Source organism: Pleuronectes platessa, chromosome 1 (genome assembly GCF_947347685.1).
Source record: "Pleuronectes platessa chromosome 1, fPlePla1.1, whole genome shotgun sequence".
In the NCBI taxonomy this organism is placed as follows: Eukaryota; Metazoa; Chordata; class Actinopteri; order Pleuronectiformes; family Pleuronectidae; genus Pleuronectes; species Pleuronectes platessa.
This window is the reverse complement of record NC_070626.1, coordinates 33105488-33132624: the sequence shown is the minus strand read 5'-3', so window position 1 is coordinate 33132624 and position 27137 is coordinate 33105488. Positions and strand designations below refer to the sequence as shown.

At 47.9% G+C, this 27137-nt stretch overlaps 1 protein-coding gene and 1 long non-coding RNA gene across 3 annotated transcripts in view; one reads left to right on the top strand and one right to left on the bottom strand.

Annotated features, from left to right (window-relative positions):
• Positions 1-21766, bottom strand: part of herc1 (HECT and RLD domain containing E3 ubiquitin protein ligase family member 1) — a 54800-nt gene extending 33034 nt beyond the window's left edge. Inside the window, 24 exon segments of the mRNA XM_053414236.1 lie at positions 224-344; positions 2886-3255; positions 4590-4761; positions 4971-5091; positions 5210-5324; positions 5413-5586; positions 5738-5962; positions 6527-6718; positions 7046-7178; positions 8828-8980; positions 9731-9952; positions 10854-10979; positions 11776-11941; positions 12118-12252; positions 13116-13287; positions 13624-13768; positions 13942-14069; positions 14217-14360; positions 14673-14769; positions 14945-15256; positions 15910-16104; positions 16283-16378; positions 16762-17738; positions 21558-21766. Of these exon segments, the coding sequence (XP_053270211.1) occupies positions 224-344; positions 2886-3255; positions 4590-4761; positions 4971-5091; positions 5210-5324; positions 5413-5586; positions 5738-5962; positions 6527-6718; positions 7046-7178; positions 8828-8980; positions 9731-9952; positions 10854-10979; positions 11776-11941; positions 12118-12252; positions 13116-13287; positions 13624-13768; positions 13942-14069; positions 14217-14360; positions 14673-14769; positions 14945-15256; positions 15910-16104; positions 16283-16378; positions 16762-17712 (4665 nt within the window). The 5' untranslated portion in view covers positions 17713-17738; positions 21558-21766.
• Positions 6167-12703, top strand: LOC128427207 (uncharacterized). 2 transcript variants are annotated; one of them, XR_008333328.1, is made up of 5 exons: positions 6167-6256; positions 7078-7202; positions 10743-10987; positions 11747-11929; positions 12106-12703. It is a non-coding gene; the product is annotated as an uncharacterized LOC128427207 (long non-coding RNA). The 2 variants fall into 2 exon arrangements; XR_008333326.1 differs by having other exon boundaries at positions 12103-12703.
• Positions 21767-27137: the final 5371 nt, after the last annotated feature.

The following is a 27137-nucleotide window of genomic DNA, read 5'->3' as shown; positions in this document are numbered from 1 at the left end:
GTATTCAGAGAAAGAAATATAAATGGTGGATTTTTAAGTGAGTAGATTGTTGATTCATCATGGTGATGAAGGTGTTGCACATGTCCTGGTGCATCCTCACACCAGTGATAACCTCACACCAGTGATAACCACACACCAGTGATAACCACACACCAGTGATAACCACACACCAGTGTACTGCCCACCACAACTACTTTACAGGTCATAGCAGTGTGAGATTTACCTGAGTGCAGCCCTCCTCGTCTGACTCGGGCTGGGAGAGATCCGACTCGCTCCTGGACTTCATCAGTCTGTAGCTCGGGCTGCTCTGCACAGAGCGGCTCTCTGCACTCAGACTCTCACTCCTACACACAAACACATCACAGGAGCCGATTCATCATCTTCATCAGTGACAATACAACAGGTTCAATCACAACTGACACTGGAACAGCCCAGAGTCCAGCAGCAGGTCTTAACTTCAGGTCCTGAAGACTTAGTCCTGCAGCAGGTCTTAACTTCAGGTCCAGAGGACTTAGTCCAGCAGCAGGTCTAAACTTCAGGTTCTGAGGACTTAGTCCTGCAGCAGGTCTTAACTTCAGGTTCTGAGGACTTAGTCCAGCAGCAGGTCTTAACTTCAGGTTCTGAGGACTTAGTCCAGCAGCAGGTCTTAACTTCAGGTTCTGAGGACTGAGTCCAGCAGCAGGTCTTAACTTCAGGTTCTGAGGACTTAGTCCAGCAGCAGGTCTTAACTTCAGGTTCTGAGGACTTAGTCCAGCAGCAGGTCTTAACTTCAGGTTCTGAGGACTTAGTCCAGCAGCAGGTCTTAACTTCAGGTTCTGAGGACTTAGTCCTGCAGCAGGTCTTAACTTCAGGTTCTGAGGACTTAGTCCAGCAGCAGGTCTTAACTTCAGGTTCTGAGGACTTAGTCCAGCAGCAGGTCTAAACTTCAGGTTCTGAGGACTTAGTCCAGCAGCAGGTCTAAACTTCAGGTTCTGAGGACTTAGTCCAGCAGCAGGTCTAAACTTCAGGTTCTGAGGACTTAGTCCAGCAGCAGGTCTAAACTTCAGGTTCTGAGGACTTAGTCCAGCAGCAGGTCTTAACTTCAGGTTCTGAGGACTTAGTCCAGCAGCAGGTCTTAACTTCAGGTCCTGAGGACTTAGTCCAGCAGCAGGTCTTAACTTCAGGTTCTGAGGACTTAGTCCAGCAGCAGGTCTTAACTTCAGGTTCTGAGGACTTAGTCCAGCAGCAGGTCTAAACTTCAGGTTCTGAGGACTTAGTCCAGCAGCAGGTCTTAACTTCAGGTTCTGAGGACTTAGTCCAGCAGCAGGTCTTAACTTCAGGTTCTGAGGACTTAGTCCAGCAGCAGGTCTTAACTTCAGGTCCTGAGGACTTAGTCCTGCAGCAGGTCTTAACTTCAGGTCCTGAGGACTTAGTCCTGCAGCAGGTCTTAACTTCAGGTCCTGAGGACTTAGTCCAGCAGCAGGTCTTAACTTCAGGTTCTGAGGACTTAGTCCAGCAGCAGGTCTTAACTTCAGGTCCAGAGGACTTAGTCCTGCAGCAGGTCTTAACTTCAGGTTCTGAGGACTTAGTCCAGCAGCAGGTCTTAACTTCAGGTTCTGAGGACTTAGTCCTGCAGCAGGTCTTAACTTCAGGTTCTGAGGACTTAGTCCAGCAGCAGGTCTTAACTTCAGGTTCTGAGGACTTAGTCCAGCAGCAGGTCTAAACTTCAGGTTCTGAGGACTTAGTCCAGCAGCAGGTCTTAACTTCAGGTTCTGAGGACTTAGTCCAGCAGCAGGTCTTAACTTCAGGTTCTGAGGACTTAGTCCAGCAGCAGGTCTTAACTTCAGGTTCTGAGGACTTAGTCCAGCAGCAGGTCTTAACTTCAGGTTCTGAGGACTTAGTCCAGCAGCAGGTCTTAACTTCAGGTTCTGAGGACTTAGTCCAGCAGCAGGTCTTAACTTCAGGTTCTGAGGACTTAGTCCAGCAGCAGGTCTTAACTTCAGGACTTAGTCCAGCAGCAGGTCTTAACTTCAGGTTCTGAGGACTTAGTCCAGCAGCAGGTCTTAACTTCAGGTTCTGAGGACTTAGTCCAGCAGCAGGTCTTAACTTCAGGTTCTGAGGACTTAGTCCAGCAGCAGGTCTTAACTTCAGGTTCTGAGGACTTAGTCCAGCAGCAGGTTTTGCTAAATGATTCCTCCTGTTCATTTGGAGACTTTTCTTAAAGTGAACAGAGGAGCTGGACCAACAGGAGATGATGTGATGATTCAGCAGTCTGACAGATACAGAAGTTTATTGTTCTGCTCAGTAAAAAAACACAAACAGAGCATTTTGCACTGAAAACTCCAGCTTTGGAAAGTAGCCAGTGTGTTTGTCAAACTGGGACCACATCACATCAGGTCTGGTAGACTTCATCATCTCGAGTGGGACAGATCCCGGATCAGGGCCTGATCTCTAAATCTGGAATAGTTTCAGGAGCTGACTTTTATTCATCACAATGATAAAAGCTGCTATGATCATAAGGAATGAAATTCAAGTCCCACAAATACTGACACGTTATGATAATTAATGATAAGTTGAAGTAGTCTAGTAGAGAATAACCCTGGATTACAAACTGCCCCCGGAAAACTACTTTTAAAGCTCGACAGAAGTAGTGTTAAATGAACGTTAACATAATTAACACATAATGTATTTAGTGCTGAATATCACGTGTTATGAGTTAGTTTAAGATTAAATGTGAAACTGTCTTTTTATTCCTTAAGAGCATCGGGAGACGGTTTGAACCGAACAGGCTGAGAACAGGTGAGACGTCTCACTCCACAGGCGAGGGGACATCTTTCTCAAAGTCCCTGCTAACAGGGGACAGAACTCTTTACCAGTTGACAGGTGAGTGGGTGTGCTGGTCTGACCTGGTCATGAAGCTCAGGCACTCGTGTGTTCCTGTGGCCGACTGGGCCGGGCCCTCCTCCTGGTTCTGTTTGCTCAGCTCGCCCAGCACAGGGCTCACCCCCAGCAGCAGCAGGGCACAGCGGTGGATCACCGAGTTGCAGGCTGCCGTGTACAGGTCCTGTCCCTCTGGGAGACCCGAGCTGCCCCTCCTCCCCTCCTGGGACAGAACGGTGTCCTCGTCTCCTCCTCCTCCTCCTCCTCCTCCTCCTCCTCCTCCTCCTCCTCCACTCCTGGACACAGAGCCGGAGCCCAGGCCTGTGCTGCTGCTCGCCCGCTCTCTGTCCCGGCTGCGAGCTACCTCCCGTGCTGAGAGGAAACATTGAAAGATTTCTGTGTTGGGCGATATGTGCACACAAACACACACACACAATCACACACAACACACACACACACACACAACACACAGAAAATGCTGGGTTAGAGGAAAAGCAGCAGCTGCATGAAGCACGCAGGTTTCACTAGAGTGAAGAATCTAAAACCGAAGCTCGAGCAAACACAACAAACCAACATGTGCTCAACACTCAACACATTCATCAGAACCACGTCTGGAGATTCTTATTTTACATTGGTACGTTTGAGTTTTAATAATTCTAGATTCCACTCTCTGGATTACGCTCCACCTACACCTGATCACATGACCAGTCCAAAACGCTGGGCAGGTGCTGGTCTTTAGAAACTGTCGCAGAACGTTCAACATGTTGGTGGTTGAAGTTTCATAAAATGAGGAAAGTTCAACAGCTGCTGGCAAAGAAAATGTAACTTTTGTAATTTGTTTCCGTGTTGTTATCACGAGAGCTTGACTTGTGTCTCTGTGGACAGGAGCCTCTGACAGACACTGGTCTCCACGAGGAGGTTTGCCAGCATGAAAAATCTAATTCTACAGAAAAAAAAATGCAGTAAGGATGTTCATTTATATTTTACGTAAAAAAAAAGCTTAATGTATTTGTATTTTTTTTGTTTATTAATTCAAAGGGTTTATGGTGTAAAATATCAAACCTAAATTACATTTCTTTGTCATAAGGGGTTAATTATGACATATTAGGAATGATTAACTATTTCTTATATATATATATATATATATATATATATACACACACAATATTAACAAATAACGATGATATTTTTACAATACACATCGTCAGTATTTACATCTTCTTCTCCCTAATATCTGAATTGGCATCATCCTCTAAAAAAAATGTCTGGCTCTGGAAGCTCTGGAATGGCTGTTTTATTTTGTGTCACGTTTTACGAGGTGACACAACATATTGTGGTTTCACAGCTTGTCACGATAAGCATGTGTAATGTGTTGTGATTAATTCACAACACATTAAACATGCTTATCATGACAAGCTGTGAAACAACAATATGTTGGTTCCATGAAAATAACAACTTTGTCTTCCTGATTTTCGTGGGTCTTACAACTGCCCAAGTTTCAGCATCAACACTAAGAGGAGCGGAGATGAATCACTTACCCAGCAGCACTGCTTGGTAATTTTCAGGATTACAAGTCAATGTAATTATTTACTTAGAATCTTAACACAGACTGAATAAACTTCCCCTCGAGCAGAACTAACGGAGCACAGCTGTTTGTGATTTGCACACAGAATCTGGCAGTTTGCACAGTGAAAGCATCAGAGCACACGACTCTGGGCAGATGTACGTACTTCCAGCTGTCATCACTTCATGCTCCCGCTCCTCCTCTTCATCGTCTTGTTCCTGATGACCCTCCTCTCTCTCGCGGTCGGCTCGCTCCTCCAGCTCCGCCTCCTCGTCGATGGTGCGTGTGAACGAGTTCTCCTGAGGGTCCAGGTCCAGAGAGTCCTGGTTGTCTGAGATCTGTCACCAGAGGAGACACCATGAGCGGGGGGGTCGTTTGGTGTCATGACCAAAGTCGATGTTTGCAGAGGAAACGTCAAAATTAAAGAGGAACAACAGAAAAGTTCAGTGTGTGTGTGTGTGTGTGTGTGTGTGTGTGTGTCTGTGTCTGTGTGTGTGTGTGTGTGTGTGTGTGTGTGTGTGTGTGTGTGTGTGTGTGGTTAACTCACCCTCCTCTCACGTGAAGATGAGCGGGTCTGGATGAAGTCCATGTTCTTACAGGCCAGCAGACGGTTCCGGACCTTGTAAACACTGCGATAGACTTCAGCCAGCGACTTAGACGGTTGGTACCTGAAGGAAAAGGGTTAGGGTCATAACTCGTGACATCACTCGAAGATTTAAGTCATGAATTATGCAATAAGGAGCACACGCATCATGTGACTCCTTTAAACGCGTCAGGCTGCAGTACCTTCCCTCTCCACAGGCTTGGCTCAGCATCCCCGTGTGCTTCAACAAGGACGCCAACACGAACCTGGACACAGTGTCCAACAGGGACTCATTACTGAGGGACGCGTTGTCCCAGTCTGCAACAGAAGACACATCACGTCACACACATGTCCAGGTTACTCACTCCGAGAGAGAAGAAGAGATTCCTCGTATTCCTGCTCAGACCTTTGCTCATGGCGTAGTCCTGCATGTTGATCCAGAGGCTGTTGGCAGGTTCCTTAGAGGAGCCCAGGGCCAGGTCCACCAGGACACTGGAGTCCGGGTGCAGAGTGCAGTCAAAGGGCTTCTGCTCCTCGTTCCCACACAGCGCTGCGTCCAGCAAGGAGCTGATGCAGGTGTCTGCAGGACGAAGGGAGAAGACATTCATCAACGTGTCACAGAGGAAACAAGAGTCCACTGAGAACAACATATCCAACCTGATGTTAGTAACAGTAACATGTGGTTACCAGTGTTAAACATTTCAAAAAGAGCTGAACTCAGAGCTTCCTACCGAGCTGGGGGAGGTCCATGGCCAGGCCGTTGCTGAACAGGGGGGTTTTGAGCCAGTAAGCGGTGTCCTGCTCCTCCAGGGAGCTCGGAGCTCCCTGCAGCATCCCCCCGAGGCACCGGCCCACCAGCAGGGCCACCGTCCTCTCCAGGTCCACGAGCCAGACCCAGCACAGCGCCGGCTGAGGCAGGGACATTCCTGAGGCCGGCTCGGCAAAGTCAGATGCACCTGGAGAGTTCAAAAAGAGGACGGCCGAATAAATTCCATTGACTTCAGTGTTTCCTGTGGATCAAGAGGTTTGACGTGGGGGGGGGGGGGGGTGTAACACATGTAACAGCCTCAGTTGGAACCAGAGGTTCAACCAGTTGTTATCCAGAAAACAAGACCAGAGTCCAACGTGATTCTGACTCGGCAAATGTCCCCAAAACAGAAAGTCACCAAACAGACACAAGCTGAAACCATGAGGATTCAACCTCGAGGGAAACCAGAGCAACTGTAGAATGTACGTGCTCCAGCTTTAAGGTAAATCTCTTCACTGATTAAACAGCTAAAGCAAGAGGGTTGAACCCTGAGTCCATCAGTAGAGAGTTGACTATATGCGGCTTTTACAGGTTATCCCTGAATTAAAGTGGTAAAGTCATATTTGTCTTGTAAACCATCCTTAAATAAGCTTAAAAACGTTTTAGTGTGGTCCCATCTGCTAACATGGAGGAGGTGCGGCTATACATGAGGCAGCCACTAGGGAGCGATCAAGATAATGTGACTGTGTTCAGCTGGTGGTCCGAGTCTCACCGTGAAGAGGCCACTGCAGCTCCTGGTCCTCCAGAGGAGACGCAGCCGGCAGCAGGCGGTTGAGCCGGTCCAGAGGAGGCAGCAGGTCCAGCAGCTGGCTCAGCTGAGGCCGGGCCACCGACACCGGGAGCAGCAGCAGGGAGTTGATGATCTGACACAGCATGCTGCCGGCTGCCGACACGTAGATCACATCTACGAGTGATCGGAGGAGGAGGAGGAGGAATGAAAAGATAACGTGAATGATCTCTTTAGTTTGGTATCGTGATAATTAACCTGGATTAAAAAGGACTGAATTAGATCTCAGGTTGGTAATCATCAAACTGAAGAGCAGACGACTCTTAAATATGTTTCCAACACAAAACTACTACATCGACTGACAGATAAAAAGTGTTTCAGAAACAAATTACTAACCCTGCCTTTAATAACAAGGGCCAGATAATAAAAGTGTTTTACTTTGAAAAGACTGAAGTATAAAGACAGAGGAGGACACATTCTTCTTCAGGGGAAAGTCCTTTTCACCTTGAAGCTTTTCTCGTATGCTGCCGTTCCAGGAGCTCTCCTTGATCAGCGTGGCCGAGCGGGAGAAGATGTCTGTGGCGTGAGGCAGCAGGAGCTGCAGGTGCTTGTGAAGAAGAGCCACACTGCTGGAGTTCTGCAGAGAGACACAGAATTCAAGGTTTTTATTAAAACAATGAGTTCATTTTAATAAATGTATGAAAGGCTTGTTAATCTCACTCTAAAGCAACTGTTTAAAAACCATCTCCACTGCTGCTGTGATGAGAATGAACTCTATCATTGTTCACTCCTGGTTCAACTGACTCAGCAGGAGACAAGTTGTTATCGGCTCGATCAACAGTGATAGAAACCTGTGACCAACCTCAATCGACAGGGGGGGGGGGGGAGAGCCTCGGTGTTTGGTGCGTTCATGACATGACTCACCGGGGGGAACTCCTCTAGTGGCTATGGGAAAGATGGCCGTCCCCTTTTTGTTTAAACAGGTTAACCTGTGTTTAAAAAGAACCATGTACACCTGGTGATGACCCTTGACCCCATCCAGGATGAGATGTTTCTGTCTCAAGTCTGTCACTGTTCTCTCACTCCATCTTTTAGTGACTAGGGAACAAACTATTGATTATTTTTTCCACAGAAAAAATTAAAACCGTCACCGATTGTCCCACGAGGACACGCCCCACGAGGACACGTCCCAGGAGGACACGCCCCACGAGGACACGTCCCACGAGGAAACGTCCCAGGAGGAAATGTCCCACGAGGACACGTCCCACGAGGACACGCCCCACGAGGACACGTCCCACGAGGAAACGTCCCACGAGGACACGTCCCAGGAGGAAACGTCCCACGAGGACACGTCCCAGGAGGAAACGTCCCACGAGGAAACGTCCCACGAGGAAACGTCCCACGAGGACACGTCCCAGGAGGAAACGTCCCACGAGGACACGCCCCACGAGGACACGTCCCACGAGGAAACGTCCCACGAGGACACGTCCCAGGAGGAAACGTCCCACGAGGACACGTCCCAGGAGGAAACGTCCCACGAGGACATGTCCCACGAGGACACGTCCCACGTCCCACGAGGAAACGTCCCACGAGGACACGTCCCAGGAGGAGTCGGGCGGCGGCTCAGACGGTTCCCGAGCAGAGGAAGGAACATGGTGGATTGTTTGTGCTGCACGTGGTGTTGTCCAACAAACTAAAGCCCATCAGCAGCTTGATGCATCAATTATTCAGGGCCGACGCCCTGGTGCAATCTGTTAGACATGGACAGACGTGTGCTCCACCCTGACTCTGGATCTGGAGGAGCTGCTCCTGCTGAAAGGTTTTTCCTCTCCACTGCTTGTTCGATGGGGGGGCTGCTGGGTTTCTGTGAGGTCTCGACCTCATGGTGTAAAAGGTCTGGAGATCCAGCAACGTTTCCCTTTGAGCATCTAGACTGTGGCAGCGGCTGCAGCTTCATAATGAACCAGAAAGATTGATACACTTCTCATAACACAGGAGATCTCCAGCTGTTCTGCTGCTGCTGCAGTGTGTATATCATAATTCATAACCACACTAACACACTCTATGAGTTATGATCCATAACGCTTTGGAATTAAATGTGCATCACTGAGCATCATGGGGCGTCTGTCTCTCAGGTCTGCTCAGTCAGTGCATTCATATGTTTGAATCCCATCATTAGAAGACTTCTCTCCTGGCCCAGGACTGACACGGCTGAATGAAGTGAAGGAGAACTTTTAACCTCCAGCAGGGAGAGAGGTGAAGTGTGAACCTGCTCAGCGTCCATACCTCAGTGGCTGAGTTGATGTGGCAGTAGGCTAACAGCTGCTTCTGCAGGGAGCACAGCAGCTGGTGGAGGTGAGCGGGCTGGCTGCTGTCGGAGGAGGAGGTGCCCTGCTGCAGCTTGTCACTGTTCTTCTCCAGCTCCCCGAAGGCCTGGTCCTGTTCACACACAAATCAGATTCAGAGAGGAGCACGATGAGGATCTCACAGATGTAGAAGGAAACTTGGAGGTTTATCTATTCATCTAAACATGCGTCTCCACTTTGTTGAACCAAGTGTTTCTATTCACACAACAGGCTGGTAACAGCTTCACATGCACAAGCCAAACATGAGCTGATCTCAGAGCTGGAAACATGACTGTGCTTGAATGATCTGGATTCTCTGTATCGTCCCATTCAGACCACATCACTACTGGTTTTGTTGATTTACATTTCTTTATCTTAATGTGGCTTTACCATTTGCAAATGTCCCACATGAGAAATCTGAGTTCTGAAAGACACGAGTCAGATGGAGAACGACCTGCAGTCATCGCTCCGTCTGCAAAATTAATTACACAACTGAAAAGAGCCTCTGTGTTTTATTTTGAAAAGAAAGATTTCAGACTAAAGACCAGTTACTGGAAGCAGCTCAACCAACCAGGGACGATATCTGTGTCCCCAACTGGGAACAACACAGATAAATGGGCTCAGTGGTTGTGTTTCGAGTTAAATCTCCAGGAGCTGTGTGTGTTTACTTCTATCCTTATGAGGACCAGTAGGAAGTGAGGACATTTGGACACAACCTCAGAGACTCAGGCTACATCCACACACATAGTTTTAAAAAGAAAGAAACCTCCGATCACCAGAGGATTTTAGCTCATCCCACAAATAATGGTTTGTTATTGATTAACGCACTAAAATCCAGACTTACAGTGTAGAAGCCCAGATTCCTGAGCAGCGTCTTCATGAGGATCTCAGCCAGGTGGGTGTCGGGGTGCTCCGCTGTGGCACTGTAGCCCGGCTCCGGGGGGGCTGTGAAACCCGGACCGGAGGAGATCCCCTCTGGGCCGTCGGGAGGAGAGCTGTAACCCAGGAGCGAGGCCACGTGGGTGTGGTCCTGGAGACTGGTCAGGATGATGTCCAGCTGCATCCTCTGTGGCAGACACACGAGTCAGACAAGGACAACATCCAACCTTCAACACAACCACACCACACAGGTGGGCTCATGCTGAGTCAGCACATGTCATCACAGACGTCAGGCCTGTGTACATCCAGTCTACCAGTCAGAGGAGACACTCTGGCCTCAGCCGGGGTCGCTTCACAACCTCCATCAACTTCCTGTGTTTCAGTTTGCAGACGCCCGGATAGAAGAGAAGAATTCAACACGACTCAAATGAGAAGATGGGAATCAAGTAGCTGATGAGCTATCTTCCTTATCTTTGCTAAGTTAAGGGCTTTTTCCCTCTGGCTATGTTCTCACTCTTCTCCATTTGTTTGTTTGTTTGTTCCAAAGCAGAATTACACAAAACAACTGCTCAGATTTCCAGTAAACTTGTGGGATGGATGCGGTTTGGGTCAGGGACAGATTCATTTCATTCTCAGGACATTAGTTCGGTGCAGTCTGAGATAAGATGAAAAGATAGAAACAGATTTGATCAGTTCACCAGAAACCAGCTGATGGATGATGAAATCAAACAAACAATCATCTCATCACTTCTCGTCAGTTTCTGTTTCCATCTTGTAATAAGTACAGGTAGGAAAGTGACTGAGACAGAACTCGAACTTCAAAGTTCTCTTATATATATCTACTTTATAAATGTAATACGTTTTCAGCATCTGTCTCCACTTATAATCCTCTAAATATAAAAGATAAATATACTTGAATTGACCCGGTTGTCCTACACGTGTTCACTGACTTGGATCCTTGTGTGTTGTTGTTACAGGTTCACAAACCAAGCAGATGTTTTATCCTGATTTGAATTATTAGATGTATTGATAACAGATGACAGCTCCTTGGAGAGGAAGCTCTCAGTGAGAAGAAGCAGGGGAGGCACCTGTCCTTTGGAGAGACTCTCCCATCGGTCCGGGCCCTGAGGCAGCAGCGAGTGGAGCAGCTCCATCCTCTCCCTCAGCGGGGGCAGCAGCATCGTGGCCCCCACAGACAGAGTCTCAATCACCGCCTGGTGGGGTGAGACACACACACACACACAGAGAGACACACACACAGAGAGACACACACACAGAGACACACACACACACACACACACACAGAGAGACACACACACAGAGAGACACACACACACACACACACAGAGAGACACACACACAGAGAGACACACACACACACACACACACACACACACACACACACACACACACACACACACACACACACACACACACACACACACACACACACACACACACACACACACACACACACACACACACACACACACACAGATTAAAAACCTCTTGACTTACTTTCTGTTCTCAAAAAAGGAAATTGTTTTCAAGGCAACATAAAAACTAACACAAGGCATCACGAGAGAAGTTTAATCGCACATTGATCCGAGTCCAGAAGAAGAACAGGAAGGATATCTACTAAACCTGATTGATTTGTAGAAAAGCAAAGTGCTGCAGGCTACAGGAGCCTGACAGGGTCAGAACTGACTGGGTTCACACTAGTATCATCGGGTTATGGAAGTATTCCTCTGTTTGACTCTCAGTCTCCTGGATGTGACCTCATGCTGCCTCAGAAACCTGGTTTCACTTCTACCTTCACTAACGTTTCTCTTCCAGGTTTCTGTCCAGAGACTCACTTCATTCTCATGATGCTCAGGATCCAGAGTGTTTCTATTCAGCGCCTTGGTCTTAATGGATTAAAGGCTCCTCATGAATCAACTCATTAATATACAGTCTAATTCCTCCCCCCCCCCCCCCCCAGGACCACAAAGTGCTTGTATCATCTCTTACTTCCTGGATCTCGTCGGGCACGGAGGAGTCCATCAGTCTGAAGAGCAGGTTCCTCAGGGGCCTCGCCTGCCGACCCAAGATACTGGTGGCCACGCCCCCGGCCAGAGCCAGAGCCAGGTGATTGGACAAGAGCCGAAGGCACAGCTTGAGAAAGGTATGATGCTCCCTGGAAATACATAAAACAAACACTTGATGATACTTTTCATACCGATCATGTATAAAATCAGGTGTTCTGAGAAACTGAAAAGCAAGAAAGTTCCACAAATAAACCAGCAGGAAAAAGACACTTGTAAATCTGTGTTCTCTGGTTTCCTGGCTTCTCTCCAGCAGCTGAGGTCTCACCGGGACGAGGGGAAGGGCAGAGGAGGAACTTCACTGTTGATCCCGTCACAGTAGCGCTCGAGGAAGGAGCGCAGGTGGGAGAAGGTGCTTTCCTCCAGGTCCACGCAGTACGGCCTGTGCCACGCCACCACCTGCCTGGAGAGTCAGAGACAAGATGTGGACAATGTGTCTTACTGGTGTCTCCAGCCTGAAGAAGAGCGTCTGAGACACGAAGCCACGGTTTGGACAGTTTGGACACAAGAGCTTGAACAGGAATCTCTAGGCCACTGATTCGATTTCAATTCAGAGGCAGACGATTCAACGATATCGATGTGTCAAAGAATTTGATTTCTATAAACAATTATTAGTTTTTATCACCGTGTGACTGTCTTCACGAGAATCCTGATTTGTGCTTTAAAAGGGTTTTAAACTGTTGTCATGACTGAACTCAAGTGAATCAACAAACACAAAGTAAAGTTCTGTTCAGGTTCTAATAACTTCTGAGTCGTGTCAGTGTTTATTGTTAAAGTGCAAAGTGAGTGCAGGTCAGCAGGTCAGCGGAGGGAGGACTCTGACAAGGGAAAGGACCACCAGACCAAATATTTAAAAATCCATAATAATATTATATAATTTATACTCTTCTTGTGTAAAATCACACTCGTAGGGTTGTTTGTCTGTATAATTAGGTTTATTTAACTATATGTTTATTATTATTATATTCATATTATACAACAAGAATGAAAAATAAATAAATCTAACTCTAATGAAATTAAAACTTTAACCAAATCGTCTTTTGTCACTGTTTTAATGAAACAAAGTGTGTGTGTCTGTAGCACAGAGTGTAATCCCTCTAATGGTGGTGTTTACGCCCAGTCACTGACCTTTGACCTGTATTACACAACCTGGATTACGTACAGAAGTTCAAGGATCTTCTCCCCCCCCCCCCCCCCCTCCCATGTGGGGATCTCTCCTGAACAGTCCAGGTTGTGTCAGTGTGTGTTTGCTCTGCTGGAGCTGACCTGTCCCTGGGCAGCGCGGTCCAGGCCAGGCTGTGAGACGTGCCGGCTGAGATCTGCTGAACCGCCACCCCGTCCAGGCTCACCACCTTCTTGGGCTTGGTGATCGGCCCGGTCGAGTTCCCCTGGCCACACTGGCCCATGGAGTTGTTGCCCCATGCGTAGACTTCATTGTCTAGACGGTGATTGAGTAGAAGGCAAGTAACATGATTTTAGAAATGGCTGGGATAATAATTCAGAGAAGAAATATGACCACAAGCCCCTTTCCCAGGATCTAGGAACCTTTGCAGGAGCCACAGCACTGAACTCTTCTGATTGTTAAGTGTGTTGGAGAAGTGCTGAACTTCAGAGGACACAACTTCCTGTCACATGTTCAATAACAACTAAATCTGAAATCTGGCTTCCTCCATTTAAATAACAATGTGTTCCGGTCAATACAGAGAAGCATCGACACGGAGGAGTGTTAAAGAGAGAGACAGATAAAGAACATGAAGCAGACAGGAGACATTACCGTGGGACAGGGCCAGACAGTGGCTGTCTCCGATAGAGATGTCCACCACTCGGGTGGTGGCCAGCTCCTCGAGGAGCTTGGGTCTGAGCGCTGTGGCCTCGGAGGAGCCGCAGCCCAGGCAGGCGCCACAGCCCCAAGCATACACCTGCAGAGAACCTGACGTGAATATACATCACCAGACCACTTCCTCTTTTCACTTTAAAAAACCTTTATTCATTTTGTTTTCTCCAGACAAACAAGATCTCCATGAACCAGTGTCACTACCCAGTCGAGTGCAGCACTGACCATAGAGAGCTGGGACACAGAACCATGTCCTACCTGGCCAGTGGAGGTTAAGGCGAGAGAGGACTGGCTCCCTGCACACACTTTCCTGATGAACATCCCCTGCAGGGCCTCCACCACTTTTGGTTTGTAAACTCGATTAGTGTCACCGTGACCAAGTTTCCCTGCAGGACAACAGACAGATCTTTGAAATTACAGCAACTGACGGCATTCACAAAGATCACACTGTAACTCCACAGCACAATACAGAGAAATAACACACTTCACCGGCTCATATTCAAGTTGTGAGTCACGGTGAAGCGTTCACGCACCGTTGTCTCCGCCTCCAAACGACCACACAGTGCGCCCATCCTTGGACAGGGCGATGGTGTGGGAGCTGCCACACGACACCTCGCCCACGTTGCTGATGTCTTTCACCAGCGTCGGAATGTTTCGGCTGTTGCTGTCACCGTGACCTGTGAACCCAGGAGTGAGTGAATGAATGTTCTCTGTGATGTTGAGGGTTTTATTTATGAGTGTGTGTAACTTCAATGTGGTTTCATCAGGGGACTGCTGGGCCCTGGAGTAGATAAGAAGACTCTACTCTAGTTTACTCCACCACAGACAGGTTCGCTTTTACTTAATTGTATTGAGTAGAAAATGCCACCATTGCAAAGTTCTTGAAATTCTGAAAATGCAAGACGAGTACTTCTGCCCAACAACAACAAACAACGTCCTGGGAACATTAAAGTATATTTTAAGATCTTTGTTTTAGATCAGAAACTTACCTAATCGTCCAAAGTCCCCTTCACCCCACGTGTACAGCTCTCCATCCTCGCTGACTGCAGCACTGTGTCTGTAGCCAGCAGACACACAAACCACCACCTGACACAACACACACACATCGCCGCTCTTTGTTAATTAACACACAAGCAAAGAGACGTCTATTGAGTTTTTAGAAGCTCTGAGAAACGAAAGTGAAACATGCACAACACTTCAACAGAACAAGGAGGTGGGACGAGAACCATGTGAAATGTGCTCAAAGCTGGTGACACCCTACCTTCCCCTGCAGTGGCCCCTGGATAAGTTTAGGGTATTTCTGTGTTGAGCTGTTCCCGTGACCCAGTTTGCCATAATCACCGTCACCCCAGCTGAACACCTCACCCTCCGTCGTGAAGGCCAGCGTGTGGCCGTCAGAGCCCTTGGAGGACGACACCTTCTTGATTGCACGGTGGGGTTCAAAGGTCAGCTTCTTGAGCGTTGACTGGTTGTTCGAGTCCCCGAGGCCCAAGCGGCCGTAGCTGCCCTTCCCACAGGCCCGCACGGAGCCGTCGGAGGAGATCACGAAGGTGCAGTACTGACCGGCCTCGATCTGCAGGGGAGACGCCACCGGTCAGGAAGTGACTGGGCTTCAAGGACATTTTAAAGGACCCATCGTATGCCCATTTTACCACAAGTTGACATGGCTCCATGGGTCTTAATGAAATGTCTGTAACATACTTTTGTCAAAATACCACAAGGATAATTTAAAACAGCCCTCCTCAGATTGACCTGTTTTAAATGTCTGTCCTAACTATGTTGGAGTTTATGTCCTTTATCAGGTCCAACGTGTAGAAAAGCCCTGAACACAGTCTTATACCCAATTAACACCTGGCATTAAAATCAGGTTCAAATATAATCACGTGCAAATTATACATAAACACATTCTGGAGTAAATGTCAAAGGGGGGGGGGGGGGGAATATGATTTAATAGTTCTTTATATTTGTATTATCTCTCTTCTAAAAAGAACAACAAGTAAGAATCTGGATTGTTTCTGCTCCTTCGTCTTGAAGAGCACAAATCTTTGTCTTCGTTTATTTCAATTTAAGTGCATTATAAGACCATGTGACCCTTTTTTATGCTGATTATTATAATTCATAAAACATATACAACAACCTTACAAATACCACGACTTCTTAAGATAAGTTCAGGTTTAATGTCATGTCTGGTTCCAGGTGCAGACATGAGTCTCGGCTTCTTCTTACTGTCTGAGCGTCTGCGAAGCTGGAGGCCATCTTGGGCTGTAAGATCTTCTCCTGAGTGCCCTCCACCAGCTGGTGGCTGCTGTTGCTGCCCCACACGTAGACCTCGCAGGTCTCCGACACCACCGGGGCCTCGCCCGTCTGGATGCTGTCCGGACTCACACAAGTCCGAGAGTAGTCTGACGCCATTCGACAAACCTGCAGGAAGGAAACCCAATCAATGGAAGGGAAAGGTGACATCTGTAGAATGAGATCTACAGATTGACAGCCTGAGATATTTCAACACACTGGTGAGACGAGTTACCACAAGAAACTCGAATCAAGAAGTTATGAAACCACAAAGTCCTGAGGGGAAAACACTGCTTTAGTATCTTACTTCTTCAAAAAGACAGAGTGCCGCCTCGTACAGGGAGCAGAGGCCCTCAGGGGTCCGGGTGGGCTCCCGCCACTGGCTGCGATCTGCTGAGGAGCCCTGAGCCCAACAAACGCACAAAGCAGAGTGAAGAGCACGCACAACTTCAAACCAGTCAGACTTTAACAGGATTAAGCCTTTTGTAACAAACCCCAGTAAAGAAAAATCTAATGACACACACACACTATTAAATCTGCCGCTCACATCACATGATGCATTTAAGAGAAACAATCCTCAGATAACATCTGTGACGATAGAAGGTTCACATCATTAAGCCTTTACTTCCAGAGCTCTGTTGAGGATCAGTGACACGTTGCACCCCCCATGTCCTCAGACTGAATGAATGGTTCATAGCATTTTATCATTCCACAGCTCAACCAAAGGAAAACTGTCTAAGCAGCAGTCACATGTTCCATCTGTGAGTCTTGTTCATGTTTTCTTACCAAAGAGCGTCTCATCTGCATCAGGATGTTCATGAAACAGTCATAGCCGATGAGGCCCTCCTGGTTCTGCAGCACCTGGTTCGGCTCCATGGTGCAGACCAGCGCGGACGCTGCCAGGGCCATCTCGATCCACTCCAGCAGGTAGCGCAGGGAGCCCCTCTGCGAGGCCAGGCCCAGCAGCAGCTCCGAGGCCAGGCGGCGCCCCAAGATGTCCGCCCCAGAGTTTGGCATGGTCACTCCCTTCAGAAAGGTGGTGACCTGGGCCAGGCAGTCCAGGCCCATGGGGGGGATCTTGCTCTCGTTGGCCAGAGAGAGGGGGGGCAGGGAGCTCACCACGTCGATGGCAGTGTGAATCACATCGTTACACAAGTTTATGTTTCCCCCTTGACCTCCACCAGGGCCGGGCGGGGGAGGCATCATCCAGCTCTGGCGCAGGAGAGCGAACAGAAGGCTGAGGCCGGTGCGGACGCCCATCTCGATCAGGGCGTCGGTGCTGGAGCGCGGCCGCTCGCTGACCGAGTGCAGGTCGCTGGAGCCCGAGTGGTTCTCAGGGGAGTGCTGCTGCTGCTTCACTTTACCTTTGTCGTGGTACTTGTTGGAGAGGGCGTAGAAGATGCGCTGCAGCACCAGCACACGTTTGCGCAGCGCAGCGGCAAAGGGCGAGTCCGAGCAGACCATCTTGGCCAGAGCCAGTTGGCTGCTGAGCAGAGCGTCCAGGTAGTGCTCCTGCTCATCGCTGGAGAGGGACTCGCGCTCGAAGTCCGGCAGCTGGGGGCCCTTCAGACACAGCACCTGCTGGGGCAGCAGCACCACCTCCTTGTTGGCCAGCAGCTTGGAGTAGAGCACGGAGACTCCATCTCGGGTGGCGATGGACTCGCTGTCCTCCGTGATCCAGGAGCTGTTCAGGTGCTCCAGCCATTTGAGCTTCACGGGGGGGATCATGAGAGCCATGGCCGGTCACTCTGGAGCCATCAGTCCTGGAACAAGGACATCATGTTATCATCGAGTTTCTGAATTCAAATGAAGTGAAGTGAATCACAACGAGTCACAAAACATGTCGGGTTTGTTCAAACTTGATTTTTGTTAAGTGACAACAAACGCACACATATCTGATCAAATTAACTTATCACAAATTCAACAGTCACTTTTTAACAGGACATTCATAAGAAGTGAGATGAAGAAACAAACATTTAACTTGACATTAGCATATGAACAATGAAAACAACAACCAGTTAAGAACTTCCTCTGCAGGTCTGCTGACTCTTCATTTAATGACTTGGCTTCACGGTCACTTCAAATACGGTCATGAGCTCATAATATAACACGGTCTGATCCTTGAAGATGATCATGTTCAGTATGTCGGCTGCTTTATATAAGAAGCAGAACCAGTTTATCTTTAAATATACTGGATTAAATATACTGGTGCTGTCGCTGAGGTTTGCTTGAACCATTAACATTCACTACACTAACGATCACAAAGGAAACTCTGTCTGTAGAAAGTAAACACACTCTGAACTGAGATCATGACGACAGCTTTCACTGACACGCAAAATTAGATTTACTCCATGTAGGAGAAATTGTGTAAAGTGCTGAGTCATGAGGTAACTTGTGCTTTTAAAAATAGCAGGATACGTGAAACCAGCTGAGACTGAAAATCTTTAGTTACTGGAATTAAACTTCATAAGGAATTAAACAGCAGTGAAATACAAGAAAGTAAAATATACATTTCACGTCGACTTCTTCTGTTAAACCTCTGATTTTATCATGTGTCACCAAGTAAATCAATAAAGTTTGATCTTATATTATCTAACAGGTATAAAGACACGAGAGGTCAGATGTGTGTGTTCGGTCAAATCAGGGCAACACCGATATTCTGTTGTGGAAGAATAAATGACCCGTGAGGACGATCAGTGAAATCATGACACGGTGAAGATTCCAGTTAGCTTCGCATTGCTGCATATTTTCAGATATGAAGAGCGCAGCAGGAGATGTCCGGCTCAGTCATATGTCCACATGAAGTATAAAGATCTCACATCTCTCATGTGTTAGGATCCAGATTCACACGCCCACTTCTCCCTCTGCAAGATGCTCTCATGGCTTCACTCACACATTTAACTCAAACCCTTTACTCCACTCATCTGTTTGACTTGTGATGAAACTACATACATATGACATTATCCTGCTGTTACAGGACGGCCCCTGATCACCATGTAGGTTCAGATGAGGACATATCTTCATCAACCAATCAGGAAACAGAAGAGCTCTGAAGGTTTTGGGTCACTTCCCATATGTGAATTGTAAAACCCTCGGAAACTGAACATGTGAAAGCTGCAGACTGTGACCAGGATCCTCACAGACACTCAGTGAGAGTGTGTGTGTCTGCATGCTACAACACAACCCTGTGTGCGTGTCAGTGTTAATTTCGTTGACGAAGACGATGACGAAATATATTCGTTAACGACCTTTTTTCCATGACGAAGACGAGACGAAGACGTAACGAAAACGAATCTTTGAAAATAAAAACTATGACGAAATCTATTTTAATTTTCGTTGACGAGACGAGACGAGACGAAAATGTTGGTGGTTGACTAAGTCACAATAATTTTTAAAACATCATCGTATCAGGCCGTCATGAAGTATCAGTAGCGGGCGAGTGAATCTGTGTGTGTGTGTGTGTGTGTGTGTGTGTGTGCCTGTGCGCTCCCAGATAGCGCACCGGTCCGTAGCTCCGCCCCCCGCCTCGCGCACTCGCTCAGAGAGACACAGTGAAAGCAGAGCGCGTTCTCGTGGAGCAGCCTCTCAGTGACCGACTGCTTCTTAACTATGGAAACAGTGAAAACCAGAGTTTCTATGGTCTCAGCTGCTCAGAGATCAGCGCCTCAGCTTCTTCATCAGAGCAGAAGCTGCAGTTGGTTTCTACCGAGCTGCAGTTTCTGTGTCCGGCTCCAGTCTGACCTGCTCTCCCTTTTTGTTTTCACATTTAAAATTAAATATATATTTTTAAGCTATTAGGCTGCAGCTATATGTTTTTATAGAAAAGGAGTTTAATGTGGCTATAAAATGTGACTAAAACTAGACTAAAATGGAATTTGTTTTCGTCGACTAAAACTAGACTAAAACTAAGAAGGATTAAAATGACTAAAAGGTGACTAAAACTAATATGCATTTTCGTCAAAAGACTAAGACTAAGACTAAATCAAAAATAGCTGCCAAAATTAACACTGGTGCGTGTGATGCATTCTGTCATGATAAGAAGGTAATGTGGCCTTCTGCCATTTATATCTATTTACATCAAGAACAACACACGTGTTTTAATGCAAACTGTTGTTTAGAGGTTGATGCTTTGTTTTCACGAATCAGCACAACGTGATACTGCAATACCAGTCAGCTAGCTGCTACCTGACTGGAACCAGTAGTCACACTGGTTCCAGTCAGCTAGCTGCTACCTGACTGGGACCTGCTTCAGACACACTGGTTCCAGTCAGCTAGATGCTACCTGACTGGAACCTGTAGTCACACTGGTTCCAGTCAGCTAGCTGCTACCTGACTGGGACCTGCTTCAGACACACTGGTTCCAGTCAGCTAGCTGCTACCTGACTGGAACCTGTAGTCACACTGGTTCCAGTCAGCTAGCTGCTACCTGACTGGGACCTGCTTCAGACACACTGGTTCCAGTCAGCTAGATGCTACCTGACTGGAACCTGCAGCACACACACTGGTTCCAGTCAGCTAGCTGCTACCTGACTGGGACCTGCTTCAGACACACTGGTTCTAGTCAGCTAGCTGCTACCTGACTGGGACCTGCTTCAGACACACTGGTTCCAGTCAGCTAGCTGCTACCTAACTGGAACCTGCAGCAGCTACCTAACTGGAACCTGCTTCAGACACACTGGTTCCAGTCAGCTAGATGCTACCTGACTGGAACCTGCAGCACACACACTGGTTCCAGTCAGCTAGATGCTACCTGACTGGAACCTGCAGCACACACACTGGTTCCAGTCAGCTAGCTGCTACCTAACTGGAACCTGCAGCACACACACTGGTTCCAGTCAGGTAGCAGCTGGTTAACTGGAAACCTGCAGCACACACACTGGTTCCAGTCAGCTAGCTGCTACCTGACAGGAACCTGCTGCAGACACACTGGTTCCAGTCAGCTAGCTGCTACCTAACTGGAACCTGCAGCACACCACACTGGTTCCAGTCAGGTAGCAGCTGGTTAACTGGAACCTGCTGCAGACCACACTGTTTCAGTCAGGTAGCAGCTCGGCCCACAGAGAGCACCGTTTTTGCCCGATCAGCTGAGGCGGTGACAGCACTGTGGGCAGTGAGGGCAGCTAACCTGCTTCACGTCACTCATGCTAATCACCTGCAGCTCACACAACCACCGGGAAGCCTCGGGAAACAGCACAGCACCGACAGCACGTCCGTGCTGATGCTGACAGGAGAACAACTGACGAAGCACGCCCCACATGTGGAACATGTTTGTTTCTGACACAAACGAGGAACACACCGAGGTTGGTGTTTACGTTAGCTATTGTTAGCTAACTTCCCTCACGTCACCCAGCTAGCAAAGCTTAGAACACCCCAGCACAGCCCCGCACTGTTCCCGGGGTGACAGGAGGCTAGCACACATGCTACATGCTAGCTGCAGCCTGCACGCACACAGATCCACGGAACGTGTGAGGTTCACCCGGAGCCGCTGCTGCTCGATCTGCTGCATCATAGCAGCTTAGCTTCATGCTAGCTCCATGCTAGCTCCACTTTCCTGACGCTAGCAGCAACAACAGCTCCCTCACCAGCAGAAGGCCTCCTCCTCTTCCTCCTCTTCTTCCTCCTCTTCTTCTTACAGGAGGGTCCAGCTGACCTTCATCACACGACACCGCAGTCTTCAGTCGGAGGTTCCGTCACAGCGGAGGGAGGCGGAGAGCAGCTCCATGTCCGAGCCTCGAGCGGAGCTTCTGTGAGACGAGCCCGGGCGGTGGTTCAGCCCCCGAGAGAGTGTGTGTGTCTGTGTGTGTGAGTGTGAGAGGGAGGGGGGGGGGAGTGTTTGTGTGTGTGTGTGTGAGGGGGGGGGGGGGGGGGGGGGGGGGGGCCTGCATGTGTTTACAGTCACATTATAGTGATTGAGAGAATCTAGATTTTGTTTTATTTCCTTTTTGCGTGAACTATCCTTTAAATGTGGGTGAGGTTAAATTAGGTTAGATTCCGTTAGTTCAGGTTAGTTTGGTAAGGTTAGCTTATGTTTGGGAAATTGTAGCTTTTAAACTCATTTGTTTATAAGCATAATTATTAGCAGGAAGTTATCATAACCCATTATAATGTAGATTAATGTTTATTAAAGTTATATATATAATATATAAATTTATTTATATAGTTATAACTGTTCATACATATATATACTATGAGGAACAGTTTTATATTGGTATGTTTCTCCATGTACAGTAGCTTCGCTCGGGGGGGGTCATGGTCATTAAGTCCTGTGCTGCTTCTAAAGGCTCAGACGAGGAAAGTGAGCAAAGTGCTGGTTCTGTTCCAGGGAGAGAACCTGAAGCTGAGAGAACATGAAGCTGAGAGAACATGAAGCTGAGAGAACATGAAGCTGAGAGAACATGAAGCTGTGAGAACATGAAGCTGTGAGAACCTGAAGCTGTGAGAACATGAAGCTGAGAGAACATGAAGCTGTGAGAACATGAAGCTGTGAGAACCTGAGCTGTGAGAACATGAAGCTGGTGAGAACATGAAGCTGTGAGAACCTGAAGCTGTGAGAACATGAAGCTGAGAGAACATGAAGCTGTGAGAACATGAAGCTGAGAGAACATGAAGCTGTGAGAACCTGAAGCTGAGAGAACATGAAGCTGAGAGAACATGAAGCTGAGAGAACCTGAAGCTGAGAGAACCTGAAGCTGAGAGAACATGAAGCTGAGAGAACCTGAAGCTGAGAGAACATGAAGCTGTGAGAACATGAGCTGAGAGAACATGAAGCTGTGAGAACATGAAGCTGTGAGAACATGAAGCTGTGAGAACATGAAGCTGAGAGAACATGAAGCTGTGAGAACATGAAGCTGTGAGAACATGAAGCTGTGAGAACATGAAGCTGAGAGAACATGAAGCTGTGAGAACATGAAGCTGTGAGAACATGAAGCTGAGAGAACATGAAGCTGAGAGAACATGAAGCTGTGAGAACATGAAGCTGAGAGAACATGAAGCTGAGAGAACATGAAGCTGTGAGAACATGAAGCTGAGAGAACATGAAGCTGTGAGAACATGAAGCTGTGAGAACATGAAGCTGTGAGAACATGAAGCTGATGAGAACATGAAGCTGTGAGAACATGAAGCTGTGAGAACATGAAGCTGAGAGAACCTGAAGCTGAGAGAACCTGAAGCTGTGAGAACCTGAAGCTGAGAGAACATGAAGCTGTGAGAACATGAAGCTGAGAGAACATGAAGCTGAGAGAACATGAAGCTGTGAGAACATGAAGCTGTGAGAACATGAAGCTGAGAGAACATGAAGCTGAGAGAACATGAAGCTGAGAGAACATGAAGCTGTGAGAACATGAAGCTGTGAGAACATGAAGCTGAGAGAACATGAAGCTGTGAGAACATGAAGCTGTGAGAACATGAAGCTGAGAGAACATGAAGCTGAGAGAACATGAAGCTGTGAGAACATGAAGCTGTGAGAACATGAAGCTGAGAGAACATGAAGCTGAGAGAACATGAAGCTGTGAGAACATGAAGCTGTGAGAACATGAAGCTGTGAGAACATGAAGCTGAGAGAACATGAAGCTGTGAGAACATGAAGCTGAGAGAACATGAAGCTGAGAGAACATGAAGCTGTGAGAACATGAAGCTGAGAGAACATGAAGCTGTGAGAAACGCAGAGGAACTGAGGCAGCAGCTCAAACCTTATCTCATCACATCCTGCTGCTCGATCCTCCAGCATCCTGCTCTCCTGCTCGTGGTAGGAGCTCTACAGACATTCATGGTTTTATATATCAACTCAATAACATTGACCGGTCGTATGGATAAGGGAGATGAAGACACATGATCAGACCAGAGAACAAAGAAACATCTGTCTATTTAACGGACCATGGTTCATGAAGGATTAAAGATAATATGCTGAGTCACATACAAACATCAGACATATGAATACTAACATGTACCAGATATGATACAATAAACACCATGATTACAAATCATATCTACAACACATCTCTGGCTTGAATGACAAACGATAATCACATGGTGTTATATATTACTCACATAGCACAACTACAGTATGTAAAGCTGCAATATCACAATAAAAAATGATATAAACACAAGCAGTGACTGACTGAACAGGACGTAGGAGGCGGCTCTGGACCTAAACATTCATATTTAAAAATAATAAATATTGATAATTGAGTATTAAAGGGCCTGGAACATATAGCTATCTGAACCAGTCGTTAAATTAGCATATGTGCTCCTGGAACTGTAGAGTATCTACATATGTGCTGTGGAAGCCTGCAGCTCTGCTGGACTCTCTGCTTCTCCTCCTGGGCTGAAGACTCTCAGCTTCTCCTCCTGGGCTGGAGACTCTCTGCTTCTCCTCCTGGGCTGAAGACTCTCTGCTTCTCCTCCTGGGCTGAAGACTCTCTGCTTCTCCTCCTGGGCTGAAGACTCTCTGCTTCTCCTCCTGGGCTGAAGACTCTCTGCTTCTCCTCCTGGGCTGAAGACTCTCTGCTTCTCCTCCTGGGCTGAAGACTCTCAGCTTCTCCTCCTGGGCTGAAGACTCTCAGCTTCTCCTCCTGGGCTGAAGACTCTCTGCTTCTCCTCCTGGGCTGAAGACTCTCTGCTTCTCCTCCTGGGCTGAAGACTCTCAGCTTCTCCTCCTGAAGACTCTCAGCTTCTCCTCCTGGGCTGAAGACTCTCTGCTTCTCCTCCTGAAGACTCTCAGCTTCTCCTCCTGGGCTGAAGACTCTCTGCTTCTCCTCCTGGGCTGAAGACTCTCTGCTTCTCCTCCTGAAGACTCTCTGCTTCTCCTCCTGGGCTGAAGACTCTCTGCTTCTCCTCGTGAAGACTCTCAGCTTCTCCTCCTGGGCTGAAGACTCTCTGCTTCTCCTCCTGAAGACTCTCTGCTTCTCCTCCTGGGCTGAAGACTCTCTGCTTCTCCTCGTGAAGACTCTCAGCTTCTCCTCCTGGGCTGAAGACTCTCTGCTTCTCCTCCTGAAGACTCTCTGCTTCTCCTCCTGGGCTGAAGACTCTCTGCTTCTCCTCGTGAAGACTCTCAGCTTCTCCTCCTGGGCTGAAGACTCACTGCTTCTCCTCCTGAAGACTCTCTGCTTCTCCTCCTGGGCTGAAGACTCTCTGCTTCTCCTCCTGAAGACTCTCTGCTTCTCCTCCTGGGCTGAAGACTCTCTGCTTCTCCTCCTGAAGACTCTCAGCTTCTCCTCCTGGGCTGAAGACTCTCAGCTTCTCCTCCTGAAGACTCTCAGCTTCTCCTCCTGGGCTGAAGACTCTCTGCTTCTCCTCCTGAAGACTCTCAGCTTCTCCTCCTGGGCTGAAGACTCTCTGCTTCTCCTCCTGGGCTGAAGACTCTCTGCTTCTCCTCCTGACGACTCTCTGCTTCTCCTCCTGAAGACTCTCTGCTTCTCCTCCTGAAGACTCTCTGCTTCTCCTCCTGACGACTCTCTGCTTCTCCTCCTGAAGACTCTCAGCTTCTCCTCCTGGGCTGAAGACTCACTGCTTCTCCTCCTGAAGACTCTCAGCTTCTCCTCCTGGGCTGAAAACTCTCTGCTTCTCCTCCTGAAGACTCTCAGCTTCTCCTCCTGAAGACTCTCTGCTTCTCCTCCTGAAGACTCTCTGCTTCTCCTCCTGAAGACTCTCTGCTTCTAACTTCTAATTTAATCAGAAAAACCCAGATTGAAGGAACTTGTCCATTGTTAAATATTTCTTTAATTTCTGCATCTCCAACAATTAAAGGACTTGATTTTGGATATGTTAGAGACCCCCCCCCCCCCCCCCCCCCCCCGTGACTTGACATACATTCTGTGTGCATGTTGTGTTACAGATTCACAAAGCAAACACATTGTGTAAGCTTCTGCTGCTTGTGTAAAGATCAGGCTGCTGTCAGTCCTATGTCTTTCTGGACTTCACCACAGACCAGGAGTCACATGCTGTTTACTGCTGAATCAACCCATCAACATTTGTATAGAATACAAATATGTGAACTTAAATAATTTCATCTGTGGAAGATGAATTCTAAATAAGGAAGAAAAATGTGTAGATTAAAACACAACATCTCTGCTGCTCCACTTGAACCTGGTTTTGAACCTGGTTTGTTATGAGCGTGTTACAGGAGCCTTACGTCCTACCACGTGTCCTCAGGTCACTGAGCCCGAGGACACTGGCAGGTCAACTGCTCCATGTCTCTGGTCTCGCACACAACCCCCCCCCACGTCCCACCGCTGTCCCATCACTCACACACATGGTGAATGTTTGACTGGCTGCAGGAGCTCTAACACCAGCGGTAACGTCTTCACTCAGTCTCAACTCCTCCATGTCACTTTGACTCTTATGTGAGGACAGACAACAGGTCTCAGGACACATGGAGCAGACGCTTGGACCCAGATGACGGAGCCACAGTGTTCTGGGACCGGAGCCCTGAGGGCAGCTCCACCTGCAGCTCGCTCTCTAATCTGTGACCTCTGAGCAGCATCTGGGTCAAAGTGCTCTTTGGTTTGACCTCCATCTCCCTGGGAGTTCCTTTAAGTGTGTCAGGTCTTCACCCCCCCCTCCCCGCGGGGGGGCCCCCAGGCTAGGGCCCTTCTCTCAGCACTATACACGGCTTAGTTGGGTCCAATAATCTTCTCAAGAAAAACGTTTGAATGAATTTGACGCGACACGTGATCCGTTGAATATTTATATATATTTATACAAACAGTTCCACCCACTTGTCCTCAGCGTGTGGACGTGAGGATCCTCAGTTCAGGTCGACTTCGCTTGACAACGTTTTTCTGAGCAAAACAAAGAAACATCACTGACCTGCTTCTCTGACAGTGATCGCCCCCTGCTGGATCAGGAGACAAACTACTCTGGATTTGCTTCTACACTGTATATTTTGAATTGAAATGTTTCATTACAGGTCGAAAACAAACTATCTCAACATCACCATATCAACATCGAGGCTGCTTAAAGTAAATCCAAGGTCTTCTGGGTCTGCTCTCTTTTACTGGAACTCACTCACAGGGCGTCTGCTCCTTCGTGGTCACTCAGCTCATCCGATCAGAACGTCAGGTGGAACCATCTCTGCACACAGAGCAGCTCCAGTCCACTGTGGTGTTTGTTCGATGGTGAAACAAGCTGCAGACTTCTCTCAGAGGGTCGTTGAGAACCTGGTG